Below are 16,823 nucleotides of genomic sequence, written 5' to 3'. Positions count from 1 at the left end.
CCACAGTCCCCACATGCTGCTTTCCCTGCTCCCACCCCTCGGTATTCTTTCCTCTTCTCCAGCTACTCCCCGGCATTACTCCAGACTGGGGACCTTCTTGTGTTCACAGTATGCAGCCGATCCGCATCCACCCCTGGGCCAAGCAGTGCCTGGTGCTTAGAGCATCCTTTCCCCAGAGAGCCTCTTATCCAACTCCCTCATCTGAGGTTGGAGTCTTTGTGCAAATCTTGTCCTCTTGATGTGGCTTCCCACCACCAGCATCACCCGTGGACCTCCCGGATCACACCTGATCTTCCTACCCTATGTTCTGTACTTTCTCCCACAGCATTTATCACCTCCTGACAGCCTGCTTAGCTTATTTATCTATTATGCTGTTGCTTCTTTTCTGTCCATCCACTATCACCACCACCATCCCTTCCCCACTATAGATAGTCTCGGGGCAGGGATCTTTGAAGTTTTGCTCACTGGTGTATCCCGAGCACTTAGAAAAGTGCCTGGTACACAGTAGGGGCTCCATAAATACCTGTTGAATGAATGATGAGGGAAGCTGAAAATGTGTCATCATCACTGTTATTAACACTATTTCTATTATCATCGTTAGGTCAGGGTTAGAAATGAGGACACTGAGGCTCAGACATGTCAAAGGACTTACCCATAAAACATAGATGGCAAATGCCAGATCTAAGTCTCAATCTGAACCTATCCAAGGTTAGTACCTTGTGTCTAGTGACTTCACAAAATGATTTAGTAATGTGGGATAATGTGACTATTTAAAATATAATTTAAAACATGATGAACAGCAAAGTGCCTTGCCTATCCTTTCCCTCTTGGGCCGCCCCCGCCCCCACCCCAATTCACTTGATTGGTATCTCAGTTTATTATTTTTTAACAGATAAACTCTAGGCTGGGCACAGTGGCTCATGCCTGTAATCCCAGCACTTTGGGAGACCAAGGTGGGTGGATGACCTGAGATCAGGAGTTCGAGACCAGCCTGACCAACCTGGTGAAACCTCATCTCTACTAAAAATACAAAATAAGCCAGGCATGGTGGCATGTGCCTGTAATCCCAGCTACTCGGGAGGCTTAGGCAGGAGAGTCACTGGAACCCAGGAGATGGAGGTTGCAGTGAGCTGAGATTGCGCCACTGCACTCCAGCCTGGGCAACAAGAGCAAAACTCCTTCTCAAAGAATAAAATAAAACCAGATAAATCTGCCACGATGAAAATGTTTATTTGTTGTATTTTAACAATACAACTGACATGTGTCAATGTTGCTCTGGGAAAGAACGATGTCGTTAGCCCACAATACAAGGGTGTGCTGTCACTCAACTATCTTATCATACTCATAGCAGTTCATATTCAGCATACAGTTGGACAGATAGAGTCAACACAAAAGCCCACAGCTGCTTAGATTCTCAGTGGAACGTGGACTACCTATTATCTGGATTCTTGGTTGTTTGAGGAGCATCAGTTGAACCATGAAAAGCTCAAGTTTCAACAGTAAACAGAGCTTGGAATCCAGAGGGCACAGAGAGGAATGAGTGCCTACAGATCAGAGAGATTCGAGCCTGGACCGTGAGCTGTAAGTACAGACAGGTTTCTTGCATTGTCTCTCACCAGGGGATTTGTAAATAATGTCAGCAGGAACTTGTTTGTTTGTATATGCATTCCCAAATATTAGGAGCCACGTTGATCATTTCTGTAGATGTCATATAACCCCTCAGGCACAATCCAATGGGAGTCGACAGGACTATTTCTTTGGAGGTGGTATAGCCTCATGTCCCCTGATGTGCATTTACACATAGACATGCAGTCTGGCTCACTGGACTGATCCTTCCAGGCACAGAGAGCCCTGATGTCAGGTTGCTGGTTCTTTTCCTAAGAATGCCCCTCTTGAAGGGCTCTTCTCTCTTCAAATACTCTAATACCCTAAATATGTATGGGCTTCTGAGAAGTAATACAATCCCATTTTAAACAGAAACAACAAGCATATTCCTTAGCGTGTGGCCTGTAGGCTAAGGTAGTGTGGACCCACAGGGAAAACCTTCCATGGTAAAGACGATGAGAACAGACTCCAGCTCCCTTCACCTACAGGGGAAGGGGCGCCTCCTCCTGCCCTCATTGCTTTGAAAGGTATATTGTTGCAGGTCGGGGAATTGTGATGAATTACAGGTAGGTGGACAGCAACACAAAAATCTGAAAGAGTAACTTATTTTTTCTCTGAAATTTTTTTGTTGTTTTGGTTTGAAGAAGCAAAGAGCTTATCTAATCCTATTTGGCATATGCAGATATCAAAATGAAGGTGTAATGATGATGATGAGGCAAGCCCTAAGTAAAACTGTGAGTTAAACACAATTATTTCCATTCTTCCAACCCTTCCCAGAGCTTCCCTCTCCCTTCTCACAGCCCCTGCCTTCTCTGATGAAACTACTAGGCAAGGAAACTGATTCCTTCTAAAGTCTTAACGACTACGTTCTCAACCAGAGAAAAATGTTGATCGTAAGAAAACAAAACTACACAAAGTAGGTTCAATAAAGACTGACTATAAGTGTCTAAGAGAAAACCGCAGAGGCATTCAAAGACAGGAAGCAGAGCATAACATGCGTGAGCTGACTGGGAACAAAACCAGAAGTGGTTTTGGAAAGTCAGAATCAGAAGACATGACCACACTCTGCTTTTCTCTCTACTTCTCTCCTGCCTCAATCAATAATCAATCAATCATCTCTCTCCTCCTCTCTTGCTCTCTCTCCCATTTCCTTTCTCCCTTCCTCTCCCATCCCTCTCTCATATGGCTTGCTTTACATGACCCAGTGAGGTCTGGCTCTATATGATCTTTAAGTACTTGCCATTATCTAACTTAAGTCTCTGCACTTCTGTCTTATTTCTAAAGACAAAGAGTCCGATTAGTCACTGGTCATTTCAGTGGATTCAGTCCTTCTTGATCAATGGTGGGATCTGCTCCAATCATCTGTAGCCTGAATTGGGTGAAAGGGGAAGTGAAGAAATGAGGAAAGGACTTTGTCAGCCTGAAGGATGCAGGGCTGCCTCTTCCAGCTATGAGCAGGGCAAGGGAAATTTAGCTTGTGTATCAGGTATTTATCAGCACAAAAATGCTGTAGGAACTACCTTAGAATTCAGGAACTTAACGCCATAAGCACGTATTGAGCTCACAGGACTGAGAGTTGGCTGCATGGTTCTTCTGGTCTGGGCTGGGCTCAATCACATGCCAGGAGGTCAACTGGCTATCACCTCCTCCAGAACAGCCTCAGCTCAGACAACAGAAGCAGCTGGAAGCAGAGGTTCCCTGTGTTTCATTCTCCAACAGGCTAGCTCACACATGTCTCTTATGGTAATGGCGGAAGCGAAAAAGTGGAAACAGAAACATTAAGGGATTTTCCAAGGTTCTGTGTGGGTCATATTTGCTAACATTCCACTCACCAAAGCAAACCACATGGCCAAACTCAGAATCAAAGGGTGAGGAAAGAGATCCCACCTGTTTAGTGATAGAAATTCTAACATCACATGACAAAGCAGTATGGATCCAGGGAGGGGAGAGAAAATGGGGCTGTTAATGCAATGGATCTCCTAATCATGGCAGCAAACCCACTGGCATGTACAATAGGCTAGTTTAGATATATATTCTTTCCCAGCAAAATTTGCATAAAATCTTTTTGATATTAATTCCTGATGCAAAATAATGAAATACTAAGGTTGGAATTTAGAAGCCCTTTTCAAATAAATGATAATTTTTGTTTCCAGGTAAAGCTAGATACATAGTATAGGACGAACATGGAACCAAATAACAGAGGGAATTGAATTCTCCCCACTTCTCCCCCAGGACGCTCTTCCCCCCATACCTCCCCGCTGCCCCACCAACACACACACAACATTCCTAGATTTGTGACATCCTGCTAACTTACTGGATTAAAAAATGAGACATTCAACTTAATAGTGGGTTCTGAATAGCTCAAAGCTGAAACTGTGTGCAAGTAGCAGATAGACCACAAGCCAAGATGGCACTGAAGAGTTGGAGGCTATATCATTGGTCCCCTTTTTTCCCCAGGTGGGGGCTGAGTTCCATTTAATGCGGTGGAAGCTAGTTTGCTTTTCTGCTAGGAATAAAAAGATTAAGGTTCTACAAGTGGTCTATAGTTGGCTTCTGGGATAGATGATTCAGTTTGGGGCATATTCAAGTCTTTTGCTCCTTTTCCTGGAATCATGGAGTGACAAAATATCAGGAATAGGTGGAGTTTAGAGATAATCTAATCCAGCATTTCCCAAACTTCAGTCAACCACATACCCCCATTCACTAGTTTGTAACCTTTGTTCTACTCTTAAATATTTTTAGTTAAATTGGCTCATTTTTTAAAACTTAATTTATTTTAAAGATTTATGGTCACAAGTTGAAAATCAGTATCATTTGACATAAATAGAAGATAACCACAAAATAAACAGAATGAAAAACCCTACATTGTTGTGAAATTCTACCAGATGCTTGAGCTCAGTCTTTCCTAAAAAGGGAATTTCGCAAACATTAAGGAAGTGTTAAAGAAATAGTATGCTTAAACCGACACTTTCTCTCTGATGGCGTCAGGAAGATGGAAAGAAGCTTGACAGCGTCATCCCTTACTATTTAGTTCCGTGCTATTTAATGCCCTGCTTCTGTGTCCTAAAGCCCTCTTGGACTTCCCAAGCTGTGTGTCTGTTGCGCTGCAAGGAATATCAATAGCCCAACTCCATTCATTCATGGATGGAAAAACCAAGGCCTCCCACCAATTTCCAGTGGCTGCCTTTGTGCCATGTCATCATCAGTTAGCATCTTACCTAGTGTTTGGGTTAGGTGAAGAGAAAAAACTTAAGCCACAAAAGAAGTAAAAGGGGATGCTAGTAGATGGTGCTTTTGACTCTAGAAAGTTGGGCTTGCCTGATTTTCAGTGACCTCCGCTCTTCCTGTCCATTATAAGAGGATATTGGCAGTCACTTACCAAAAGCAATAGAAAGAACCTCATGTTTCCACAGAGAAAACCTTTACCTGGACCCACCACAATCAAAGACCCTCAGATAAGGAAACTTCTAGAAAGATGTAGCCATGCAAAGGGAGGCATCTCCAGTTGTCTTGCCAAGGGAAAGGTGTCAGGAAAAGGCCAAAGAGCAGCATTATCTCAATCAAATTCTTCCTCCCAGTAAGCCACAGCAGCTGTGCTAATGGCATTCTGAATCCTCCATAGTGAACTGTATAGATTTTCAAAAGGAGGTGGAGAAATCCTCTTTGTCTCGTTATCTTTTCAAGATGGATTTTTAGCTGAAAATCCTTTCTTTAAAAAAAATAGGATAAATGTAGCCAGATACTCAACTAAGCTCTTTATTCCATTGCCTGTGATTTGGACTGAGCTTTTGAAACATTTCTTCAGACAGGAGAGGAAGGGGCATTCTTCAAGAAATATTCCTTTTCGCCATATTTTAAGGATGACTCTGATTATATCAAACATCGGTTGGTGTTCCATTTTAAATTTCTCTGACATTTTAGGAACAAGATGGTGTGCACATTAAATAAATAATTCTTCTCCCTGCATATTATAGGATGAAATCAAAAGGGCAAGTGTCTTAATCTTTGGGGTGGAGATGCCTGCACCCAATACCTCTCACTGGAACCTAATTTACCTCTCACTGGAACCTAATTTCTCTCTCTACCCTCTGAACTTTTAAACTGTTCTGTGTACTTGGACTTCATCTGAACAGCTCAGGCCAAGTTATTCATGTTGATGGGGACAAGAACAATCAATGTCTAATGAACTGTTTCTACATTTGTTCATAATTGAGAGATACCTCTCAATCCCATGTTGGCTCTTTCTTCAGAGGCACCAAGGAAAGGGACTTAGTAGCTCACCAGGCTTTTGTAGACATCCTGATTTTGTTCTTCCTGGCTCTGAGATACCTGACAGGGACCCTAAAGCTTTCTGAGCCTCCCTACTTCATATGTAAAATGGGAAACGTTAGACCTATCATGTCAAAATATACTAAAGATTAAAATGAGGTGATACAAGTAAAGCTCATAGCACAGGGCCTTCTATTTAAGCCTGCAATAGGTGGTCACTAATATAACATTGGCAAGGCCATGTGAGGTAGAGCAGAGTACATATAGACTTTAGGGTCAGAGGGTAGTGCCCATTTCTGCTTTATTTGTAATTGTATCTTCACTGCCAGTTGCCACTGGCACATTAGCAGGAACTCAGTATTTTTTGGATAGATGGAATGGTTCTGGCATTATCCCATTATTAGCTGTGTGGTCTTGGGTAAGGCATTTCACCCCTCGTCACGTGTTTCCTCAACTGTAAAACAAGGACAATGCATGTCTTACAGAGCTGGTAAGATGAAACACAATGGCCAATGTAATGTGCCCAGCATGGAGATTGCCACATATTATGCTTTCCACGGATGTTTATTCTTAAATCTCCACTCTCCATCACTTTTGACGATCTCAAATAAGGAAGAAACTAGGACCAGGATTTTCTGGGAAAGCACCATTTTTAAAGCTATCTTTTAAAATAGGCAGGGGGCAGGGTCCTCAGGTCCAGGATGTATGTGGGGGAATTCCATAGCCCTCTCAGGATGGTCCCTCGTCACAAGCGTCAGTGTCTGAAATAAGCAGGATGTCCTATTCTGACCCTTTTTGGTTCTTGGGCAACTGTGAGGTAGTACAGGGCAGGCTTGAGGAGGATCCTGAACAGAAGAACATCACCGATCTTTCACCCCAGACCTCACATTCCCATTTCTACAGAGGCTAAGAGGAAGGTCACTTCTCTTGCGTCAATTTCAGTTGGTTGGTGTGCTTTCATGAGTTTCGTCTTGAGAAGGTTTCCAAGGTCGTATCTTGGCTTAGAGGGAAAAACATCAAGATTAAATGGCAATGTCTGTCATGGATGCAAGATGGGGTATTGTTGGTTTGCCGTGGAGATTTACACAACAGCGTCTAGAGGGAGATTTTCTATAGCCTTTGTCAAAGACCAAACCTATTGCTTTAACCTTGGCGATTACCAAAAGCCAAAAACCAAAAAATCTATTTTTTCCCTCTGTCAGTTTTTTGCTGTCACAGGAGCCACCCTATATTGACAGGTCATGATGACACTTGAGATCTTGACATAAATAGGAAAATAGACACCCAGTGAAATAGAGGAGCTGTAACTCACAGAAATGCCTGACATTGCAGGTCACATGTGCAGTGTGTGATACCCATGTCTGCAGGCACTCAGCAAATGTTTATTGAGCACCTAGTACGTGCCAGGCAGTATTCTAGAGGTTGTTTAGTGAACAAAAGAGACAAAAATCTTGCCCTATGTGGCTTGTATTCCAGTAAGGGATGTCATTGACTTGTTATTATAAAAGTTTATGTATGAAAAACATTTCAACCATTGGAAGACTGTGCTCCAAAACCTCCACAACATATATAGGGAGGGCTTTCTTACTATCATCCATGTACTCTGGCAGGATTCTACTTGAACAACCTATTAATTTGTTCCAGAGCCCAATCATCCATTTCTACTTATTAATGCATAGTTAGCAGAAATAGCACTTCTGGGCTTCTGCCATGTGATGGGTCAATGTGACCCCCATAAGTAAACCATAGAGAATCTGAATCTCCAAATGTTTGATCCCTTCTAATTTGCCACTGTTGCATAGATGTAGCCTTCCCACTCTGTACCTGCATGTCACCTTGAGGCCCCTACGACTTCATCTTAAGCTATGACCAGCTTCTAGAATAAGTTTTCTTCACTTTAACTTTGGCCAGGTGCTTGGCCAAAGTTTTCCAGCTGCATTAATCCTACAGTTTTGATAATAGGTCTAATCTGTGTCATTAGTTTCTGAGTCAAAGATCCCAACTGGACAAAATTCGAGCTTTATCAGTATAGGCCCCTTATTTTATACTTTGGGGAAGAAGGGGAGAAGCATGGCCTCTGGCTCCTGGCAATAATTTAACCTTGGTATCAGATCAGGTTTTACATCCCATGTTGCTCCTTCCAATCTTTCCATGCCATTCCAAGACTCCAAATGCAGTCTCTTAGGAATGAGGCACCCAAAATATGAACATCTCTTATTACTGGCTTGTGGACAGGGGCTAGAGGTGCGAGTAATCATATCAGTCAAGACTAATTGCAAGTGACAGAAACCCAACTGAAATTTAATCTCATGGTTTGTGTGACTGTAGAAGGCTGGTTTTAGGCATTGCTGAGCCAGGAATCAGTTTCTGTTCTCTGTGATGGAGTTACTCTTGGGCAGGCCTTCTCTACTTGGTAGCGTTACATTGTATTGTGAAAAGAGAACTTCTCTTTTATACTAGTTTCAGCAAAAGTTCCAAGGCTGATGCTTATTGAGCTGATTGATCAGGTGTGTGTCACATATGTCCATCCCTGAACCAATCACTGCAATCAGGGGATAAAACACACTGATTAATCTTCTCCTAGATTTGGCACTGAAGTTCCTTTCACCCATACTTCATGGACAGAGTGGACAAGGGGTGGTTCCACAAATGGAAACTAAGATGGGGAAATATACACTGGGCAGGTGGAACCAGCCAATATCCACTAAAGGGACTCTGTACTGACTGTCACCATGAAAGAGGGAGGTGACAACATGCCACTTGGTATGGAGGTGGTACTGACCATGCATTTGCCTCTTGCAAAAGGATTGAGAGAAAAGTCACCCAAATGTCAGGTCCCAAAATCAGGGAAGGAGGAGGCCTGGAGAAGTCACCAGCCCACATTTCCTAAACATCCACCCATATGCCATCTTGGGTGCATGTCCCTGGGGCATTTCCCTGGGAATATAAATCTCCAGATAATGGTTGGTGCCATATGACAATCCAGATAATTTATTCCCCATCCTGGAATCTGCTGCTTGTCAGAGCTTTAAGGCACCAGTTCATCTTCATCAGTGGTAGATATCTGTAAGTTTGAGTCATAGCACTTTCTAAGACAGGTAACTACCCCGAACAAGGACATCATTAGAAACCATTACAGAACAACATTTTGCATTAACTGCTGCATATGATGCTCACTGTTTCTTTGCTGATACTACCAAATGAAGGTTGTTTCTTATTCATTTTTACTGTCATTATCATGGTAACAAGGATCACCTAATTCATTTACATTACCCCTATTTCTGTAGAACCTAGATGATGTTCCTCAGGCTGGTCCTGATTACAAGACTGCTCTGTATGGCCAGGCTAGAGGGACTATAGCAGTTCAAACGTGAGTGTTTCCTCAGAACCCCCATCCAAGCTCATATCACACAATAATGCAATGTTTTGTTCCCTTTCTGTGTCTCTACTAAATTGCGAGTTCTTTAAGAACAGGAAGCATCTAATTCCCAATATACCCTGTATTCTGCATATTATAACCACTCAATACATGTTTGTAGAGTAAGTACTATTCCTAGTGATTGCAAAACAAAGAGGAATAAAACATAGTTCCTAACTGAGAAGCTCAAAGTCTATCAGTTACAGAAATAACAATACTAATGACGACATCAGCTAATGTTCATTGAGTACTATGTGCTGGATACTGAACCACATACTTCGCATGCATTATCTTGTGTAATGATCTTGACAGTACATTACTTGACAGTAATATACTATTATTACTCCCATTTCACAGATGAGGAAGCTGAAGTTTATGGACAAAGCTAAAGTCTGATCATTTGAAAATGGCAGAGTCAAGGTTTTGGGGGAGTTTCTGTTTTGAGACAGGGTCTTGCTGTGTCACCCAGGCTGGAGTCCAGTGACACAATCTCAGTTCACTGCAACCTCCATGTTCAAGGTTCAAGCAATTCTCCTGCCTCAGCCTCCCAAGTAGCTGGGACTACAGGTGTGCGCCACCATGCCTAATTTTTGTATTTTTAATAGAGACGGGGTTTTGCCATGTTGACCAGGCTGGTCTTGAACTCCTGACCTCAGGTGATCCCCCATCTCGACCTCCCAAAGCGCTGGGATTACAGGCATGAGCCACTGCACCCAGCCAGAGTTGGGGTTTGAACTCTGGTCTGCCTGATTATAATACATGTTCCTAACCACTAAATTAATACTACCTCTGTTAAAGCAGGATGAGTAAAAGGTGGGGGAATTTGGAATAAATTAATACTCAAAAGATTGGAAGGAGGCTCCCGGCGCCAAACAAATCAAATCTAAGATTTGATTTGTTGACATCAAATCAAATCTTCAATAAAGATATTAAGTTTCTCAGGAAGGTACCTAATGTTAAAAAAAAAAAAAAAAAAAAAGATATTAAGCTGGTCTAATATTTTAATTAGTGAGGGCCTTTGAGGAACCAAGCAGAGGAACTCAGTAGAGACCTGGAAATATGTTGATGGCACTTTCTTAAAGCCCATGGAAATGCACGTGGACCACTTGAAACAAGCAAGCACCTACTGTTCCTTGTTTCCTCTCTCAGCTGGGCAGAGGGGCCAAGTGGAGGAAGGGTCTTCATGGCCTTCTTTCAATATAGGGTCAAAAAGAGCAAAATAAATGAGCTCTGCCTCTCACGAGTTTATTTTGCCTTCTCTCAGAATGGAGTCAAGAAATGGAGATCAGGGACCACATTTGTAAAAATCGTGTAAGTTCTCTAACTTAACCCCAAGCAGTTATTTCTGCTCTTTGTTGGCATCTACATAGAGATCTCAGCAGGAACCAGAGGAAAGGGCAGAATAGAGGAGTGACCAGACTACCAGACTGTTAGGCTGGGAGGAAGTGGGTAGAGTAGGTGCGAGAAGCTTCTCAGAGGAGAGAAAAACAAAGCAATGATTCCATGAGACCTGTGGCCAAGTGGGTAGCAGAAATGCTGAAGTCTGGTTGAGTGTAAGAAGATTCCTTGCCAAGCTGAAGGCAGGATTTCTGGAAAGAACCTAAGAAAGGAGCTAATGACCCCTCAGAGCTAGGACTATGCATCACAAGTAGGCCTGCGGAGGTGTGGGAAATGTCTATTAGTGTCCAACAACAAGACTGTGTCCCCATGATCTCCTGTATTTATGCAACATTTGCCTGTACAGGTGCACGTGGATGTGCTGTGTGTATGCACTGAGCCAGGCGATGGGAAATCTTGAGGAGCAACTTTCCACCAGGAATCTTGTGTGGAATACAGACAAGTAAACTGGCAATGGTGATACAGTGTGAGAGACCCCCAAAAGGGCAGGCAGAGGGTGCTCTGAGATTGTAAGGAAGATACCTACCCAAGTCCTTGCTGGATGGGGCAGCAAGGGGGCTAGGTGGGCTTTGGAAAGCCAGGTGAGCACTAAAGAATGAGCAGGATTCACCCAGGTGAAGCATGGGAATGGGAGCAAGGTAGCAGAGGGGTCTTTTAGAAGCCAAGAAGCAGCATGGCTCAAAATCAGGAAGGAAGAAAGCACATGGCATTTCTAGGAACTGCAGGAAGCTCAGTCCAGTTTGGGCTCAGAAGGAGAGGTGGGAGGTGGCAAGACGTGGCCCAGGGCCAGGCACTCTCAGAGTTTGACTTCATGCCGAAGCCAGGGGACCTTCATTGCTGAGTTTTCCTTCTGAGGGTGGAAATGATCAGGACCTCTTACAGGGCTGCCTTGGGTGTTTAGTGCCACAACTGCTGTAATAAAACAAGATTCTTGCTCCTCAAAAACACCTGATTCTGCATCCAATCATCTTGGCAGGCAGAACCAAAGGAAGCACTTTGGTCCTCTTTTCTTGGCCATAAAAACCAGGTCTTGGTGTCCTAATGTTATTAAAATCCTCATAGGCTGAGAAGATGCATTTTGGGCCTCAGAGCATGTCAAAAATTACGTAATTTTCCAGCCTAATTCTAGCTCAGTGGGCTCAACTTTCATGGCAATTGAGAATTACCTAGAAAGTTTTAAAAAGAAATGCTGATGCCTGGGGCACCCTCAGGGATTCTGATTCAATTGTCTGGAGCCAAGCTGGGCATTGGTATTTTTTAGAGCTCCCCAGGTGATCCCCAGGGCAGCCAGGGTTGAGAATCGCTGCAGAATGTGCAGCCTAGCAACGGAAACTCTTGAGAAAGGAACGGACCAGGTACTCCAGCCGAGTAGATTCTGGGTCAACTTTTCAAATCTTCCTGGCAGATCATCAAAAGCAGCCTGTGGCAACTGCTGAGACCTCTTGGTGCTCCTCCCACTCCCCCCCACCCACTTTTACAGGTAGATGCAAAGAGCCCTGTTCTAAAGCTATTATAGGAGGCTGGAGAGGAGGGCTACCTCACCCATGCCTGGCACCTCACAGCATCATCTGGCTCCCTGAGCCACATTGTGCAGCACTAAGAAGCTTTGTCAGGGATTTTTTTTTTCTTGCATTTACCCGGAAATTCCAAGCAGGCCTCATTAGCACATTACTCACACTCAGCCAATCCCACATATCACCTTCCTCCTCACCCCCACCTCCAGGCTTTTTTCTCCCCCATTTGCCCATTTATTCACTGCAGTTGGATTTTGTTTCCTGTGCCCTGAAAAGCACACTTTTGGAATGGAAATGCTGCTGGAAGAACGGGGGTGCCTGTGAGCTCCACGATCGCGGCCCATCACCCCCCATTGCCCTCCTAGTGAAATCCCATCCATCAGGAGCACAGAGCGACAAGCCCTCTAACTACTTCCCAAGGCACTGCCCTGTGTTGTTCCTTCTGTACCGAGACAGCAAATCGTTAGCTGGAGCTCCCAGGTTGTTTCTTGCAGCAATTAACAGCTGCCCTGGTGTTAATTCCCGATCAGTAGCCCCAAGATGCTGCTGCTCTTACAGCTGTCGGGGTGACAGCCTCTACAGCACATTTTGAAAGTAACTTGCCAGTGGTGGGACTCTCTTCTCCTTGGGCACACCCAAGAAAAGTCCTCACGAGGCTTCAGAAGGAGTACCAAGTGCCACTCACCCAGTGTGGGGGCCTAGCGGCAGGGTGAGCAAGCAGGTGGCTCCACCTCCCTCTTCTGGTCAGGTGATAACCTCGGGAGACAGTGGAACCGAGGCCCCACACTGCCAGAGTAGCAGCCCCTCGAGATATTAATGAAGTTCTCATTTTTCAATTTTGGCTTGTTTGGAACTTTTTTCTGTTTGAGATGGCTATGTATTTCTTCCATCTAAAACCCTCATACAAATCCATCTTCTTTTTTTTTTTTTCTAACGCAAATTGCCAGTTTCTCATTTCTTGCCTGTGTTGCTCCCTCCAGCTCCCTGTGGACAGAATGAGACCCGAGAGGATGGTAAAATAATCCAGCTGCCTCCCTGCAAGACAGGAGCTTGGATCGTGCCGGCCATCATGGCCTGCTACCTCTTAGTGGCAAACATCTTGCTGGTCAACCTCCTCATTGCTGTCTTTAAGTAAGTGGATCCTTCGGAGCACATGGGATGGATGAGGACAGCAGGGGTGAAGGGGAGTGGATGCTTCAGAAAACAGTGGGTTTTTCTCACTTGATTATCTTTGGTCTCTATTTTAGCAACACATTTTTTGAAGTAAAATCGATATCCAACCAAGTGTGGAAGTTTCAGAGGTATCAGCTCATCATGACTTTCCATGAAAGACCGGTTCTGCCCCCACCCCTGATCATCTTCAGCCACATGACCATGATATTCCAGCACCTGTGCTGCCGATGGAGGAAACACGAGAGCGACCCGGATGAAAGGGACTACGGCCTGAGTAAGCTTCAAGCGACAGCGCAGCCGCCACAATTCAGAAATCTCTACCACTTCCTATGGCAATCATGCAGGATCACATGGCCACCTAGTTCCTCCCGCCTCCTGCAGGTTGCGGACAACTCTGAAGACTTGGAGAGGACTGGGGGATAAGGGAATTGGCTTGAATGAGAAATAATGTCAGAAAGAAGATGGTAGAGGCTGAAATTGAGCACTCTTAGCCTCATGTCTTTCTCAGAGAGATACAATCAGCCTCCAGCAGGGCTGTTTTAGCACCTTCATAAGTTCTAAGTTTCTCGCTTCCCAGAGATCTCAACCCAAAATACATCAACTATATTAATATGCCACCCAAGGCTACATTGTATATAATTTAAGCAATAATTTCTGGACCTATAATTTTTTTCTGATCTTAAACATTTTCCTAAACCTTAGGGTTGTGCCTAGATTGCCTCATGAGAAGACCAGCCCTCCTTTCTGTTACTCAGAGGACAAAACAGAAGACCCTTCACCATCCACCTTCCAGCCCAGTGTTTCTAAAAGGAGGTTCTATTAGCACTGAGGTGGAACAATTCCTTGTTGTGTAGGATTGTGCCACACATTGCAGGAGGTTTGGCATATCCAGCCTCCACACATTAAATACTAGTGACTCCCACAGATTTCCTAAATACCCCTTGGGTATCACGCTCCATTAAGAACCACTGGGAATCCAGTCCCATACCAGCAAGCTCCTACAGTTTCTCAAAGTGTGTCAAACAGGCCACCTACATCAAATCTGCTGAACAAGAGCCTCTGGGATTATAGCCCAGGAGTCTACCTCCCTCTCTATGGTCACCAGTATACCTAAGATTTGAAACCAAAACAATTTGGTCAACAGCTTCTCTAAATCTGAAGCCCTTACCCTGACCTTGCAATGCCCAACTTCTTTTTAGACATTAAAATTAGAGAGACCTGGGAATTCCAGAATTCACTGTTTTCATCTGAAACACAAATTTAAGCAAAGAGAAAAGTTGGAGGGGTCGGGGTGGATGACCTATGAAATAAACCCTAAGCTTCTCAACTCAGGAACCAATGTGGAGGAGCATGAGATACAAAATCAGGGGCAGCGGGATGCTCTAATGAATGATAGCCTACAGTGGATAAACATGCTGAGGGCTAGCTCAGAGTCCCAAAATAATTTACAATAAAACGTGATTAATTTGTGGTAGAAGAGGAACCTCACTTATCCAGAGAGCTTAGGAAGAGAGTGTTTGCAAATACAATGCAAGAAGTAGGACGGTCCAGAGATCCATTTCCTTTCTGGTGCTCACACCCTCACAGAAGGTCAGAGAACCTGAACAAGCCAGACATTGGGCTAGATGGGAGTCAGCTCCATGCAGTTGCTGTTCAGGGTTTTCTTGTTGTTATCACCAATGGTAGCAACAAAAGCATTGCCAGGTCACTGGATGCTCAGAAGGGAAGAGCAGCCATGTCCGCTTTCTCAGAGAAGAAAGATTTTACTGCTGTGGCTGGGTCGGAAAGGGTGAAAGTCAGAGACTGCATTGTATGAATCAGTTGGGGAAAGTGAACTTTTCACTATCCATCTGTAGCCTTAATTAAAAGAACCCAGGGCACTGCCAAATTCTGGCAGAGTCTCAGACAAAAACACTCTGAAATGTAAAATTTAATTTTTATTGTTAAAAGTTGACATATTGATGGAGTTTTAAAAAAATAGTATTTTATTTTTGTTAAAAAGGCGTTGTGCATAGCCAAAGAAGTTAAATGAAGTGCCAGCAGAATAAGTGTTAAATATACTCCTTTGAGTCTCAAACATAGCAATAGCAATAGCAGCAATAGCAATCGTCTGAGCTTTGAGGGCCTCTCTTACTGCCTTTTTTCATTCCCCTCCCTCCAGGCTAATGCTCTGTGTAATTTCATGAGTGAATCTCAAGTGTCCCCTGTGATACAGGTCTTCCTCACCTCAGGAAGCCTCCCATATTTGACAAGAGCCGTCTGATTTCTGGTATTTTCTTTTCTCTCACCTGCTTTTACATTCATACTTTCCATGACCCAGGCAAATTCAGGCTAATGTCTCAAAGCAAGCAAGAGCCACCTCAGCAAACTAAATCCCCGAGGGTCCAAAATCCAGGGCTCCAAATATTTGGAACAATCCCTATCACATCTCTAGGGCATGGGATTAGAAGAGCGACTTGTCCCATTTAAGAATTGGCAAAGCAGTTCTCTCCCCCAACCCTGATTCATAAACAACTTAAAGGTTCAGTTTTCCACTGGGCTCTTTCTACTGCTATATCAGTTATGAATCCATTTACCTTCTATTGACAGAAACCAGGTTAACAATAATGCAAATAAATAAGGTTTTCTTTTCTCACTTAACAAAAGTGAAGAGCCCAGAGCTCAACAATGGCTCATTGAAGTCAAAGATCCAGAGTCCTGCTATTTTTAGGCTCAGCTATTCCTTTTGTGCTTTCTTGTTTCATGGCCACAAAATAGGTGCCTCACCTCCAGTCATCACATTCATGTTCCCGGCAGGAAAAAGAGGAGAAGGTAAAAAACTGTAGAAAGAAGCAACCACATCTCTATATTTTATCAGGAAAGTAAAATCTCTTCCCAAGACACCACTCCTCCCTGCAGCAGACTTCTTTTATTTCTTGGCCCATACTGGGTCCTTGTGGTTGCTGCTAGCTTCAAGAGAAGCTGGAAATGTTTGTATTGGGTTTCTAAGCCCAGGAAAGGGAAAAAGGAGAATGGGGTTGCAAAAGGGCTTTTAGTAAGGCCAGTCAACAATGTCTCTCTGCCACATCCCCAGCCCAGAAGTTTTTGAGCGTTTAAGATACTCTATGCTCTGAATAGCTTCCCTTTCCTTGATTTAGCTTTTTCCCTGGCCTCACAACTTGCCTAATTCTACCCAGCTCCTGCAGCAAACCAGATACGCCCAGGTGAACTTCACAGACCCATGATAAATTTCATGTTCAGGAAGACGATGCAAGTTGCCTAATTGGATGCAAGTTGCCTAATTGGATTTGGATTTCATTTGAGACCTAGCAAGGAATCTAGGCCCCTTTTCCCACCTGGATTTATACTGGGAATGTCACTAGTCCCACAAATCAAAAAACCACCCCCTTTTTTTTTTTTCTTCCCCTTCCCTTTTTTTTTTTTTTTTTTTTTTTTTTTTTTTTTTT

General features: G+C 43.7%; 1 protein-coding gene across 21 annotated transcripts in view; it reads left to right on the top strand.

Moving 5' to 3' along the window:
* TRPM3 (transient receptor potential cation channel subfamily M member 3) overlaps positions 1-16,823 on the top strand; it is a 931,696-nt gene that overhangs the window by 892,047 nt on the left and 22,826 nt on the right. For all 21 annotated transcript variants that reach the window (XM_017873090.1, XM_017873069.1, XM_017873076.1 and 18 more), the window contains 2 exons: positions 13,185-13,335; positions 13,452-13,651. In XM_017873090.1, the coding sequence (XP_017728579.1) occupies positions 13,185-13,335; positions 13,452-13,651 (351 nt within the window). The remainder of the gene's footprint in view (positions 1-13,184; positions 13,336-13,451; positions 13,652-16,823) is intronic.

Source organism: Rhinopithecus bieti, unplaced genomic scaffold, assembly GCF_001698545.2.
Source record: "Rhinopithecus bieti isolate Rb0 unplaced genomic scaffold, ASM169854v2 scaffold_7648, whole genome shotgun sequence".
Taxonomy (NCBI): domain Eukaryota; kingdom Metazoa; phylum Chordata; class Mammalia; order Primates; family Cercopithecidae; genus Rhinopithecus; species Rhinopithecus bieti.
Note: the sequence above shows the minus strand (reverse complement) of the source record. Positions and strands in the feature narration are given on the sequence as shown.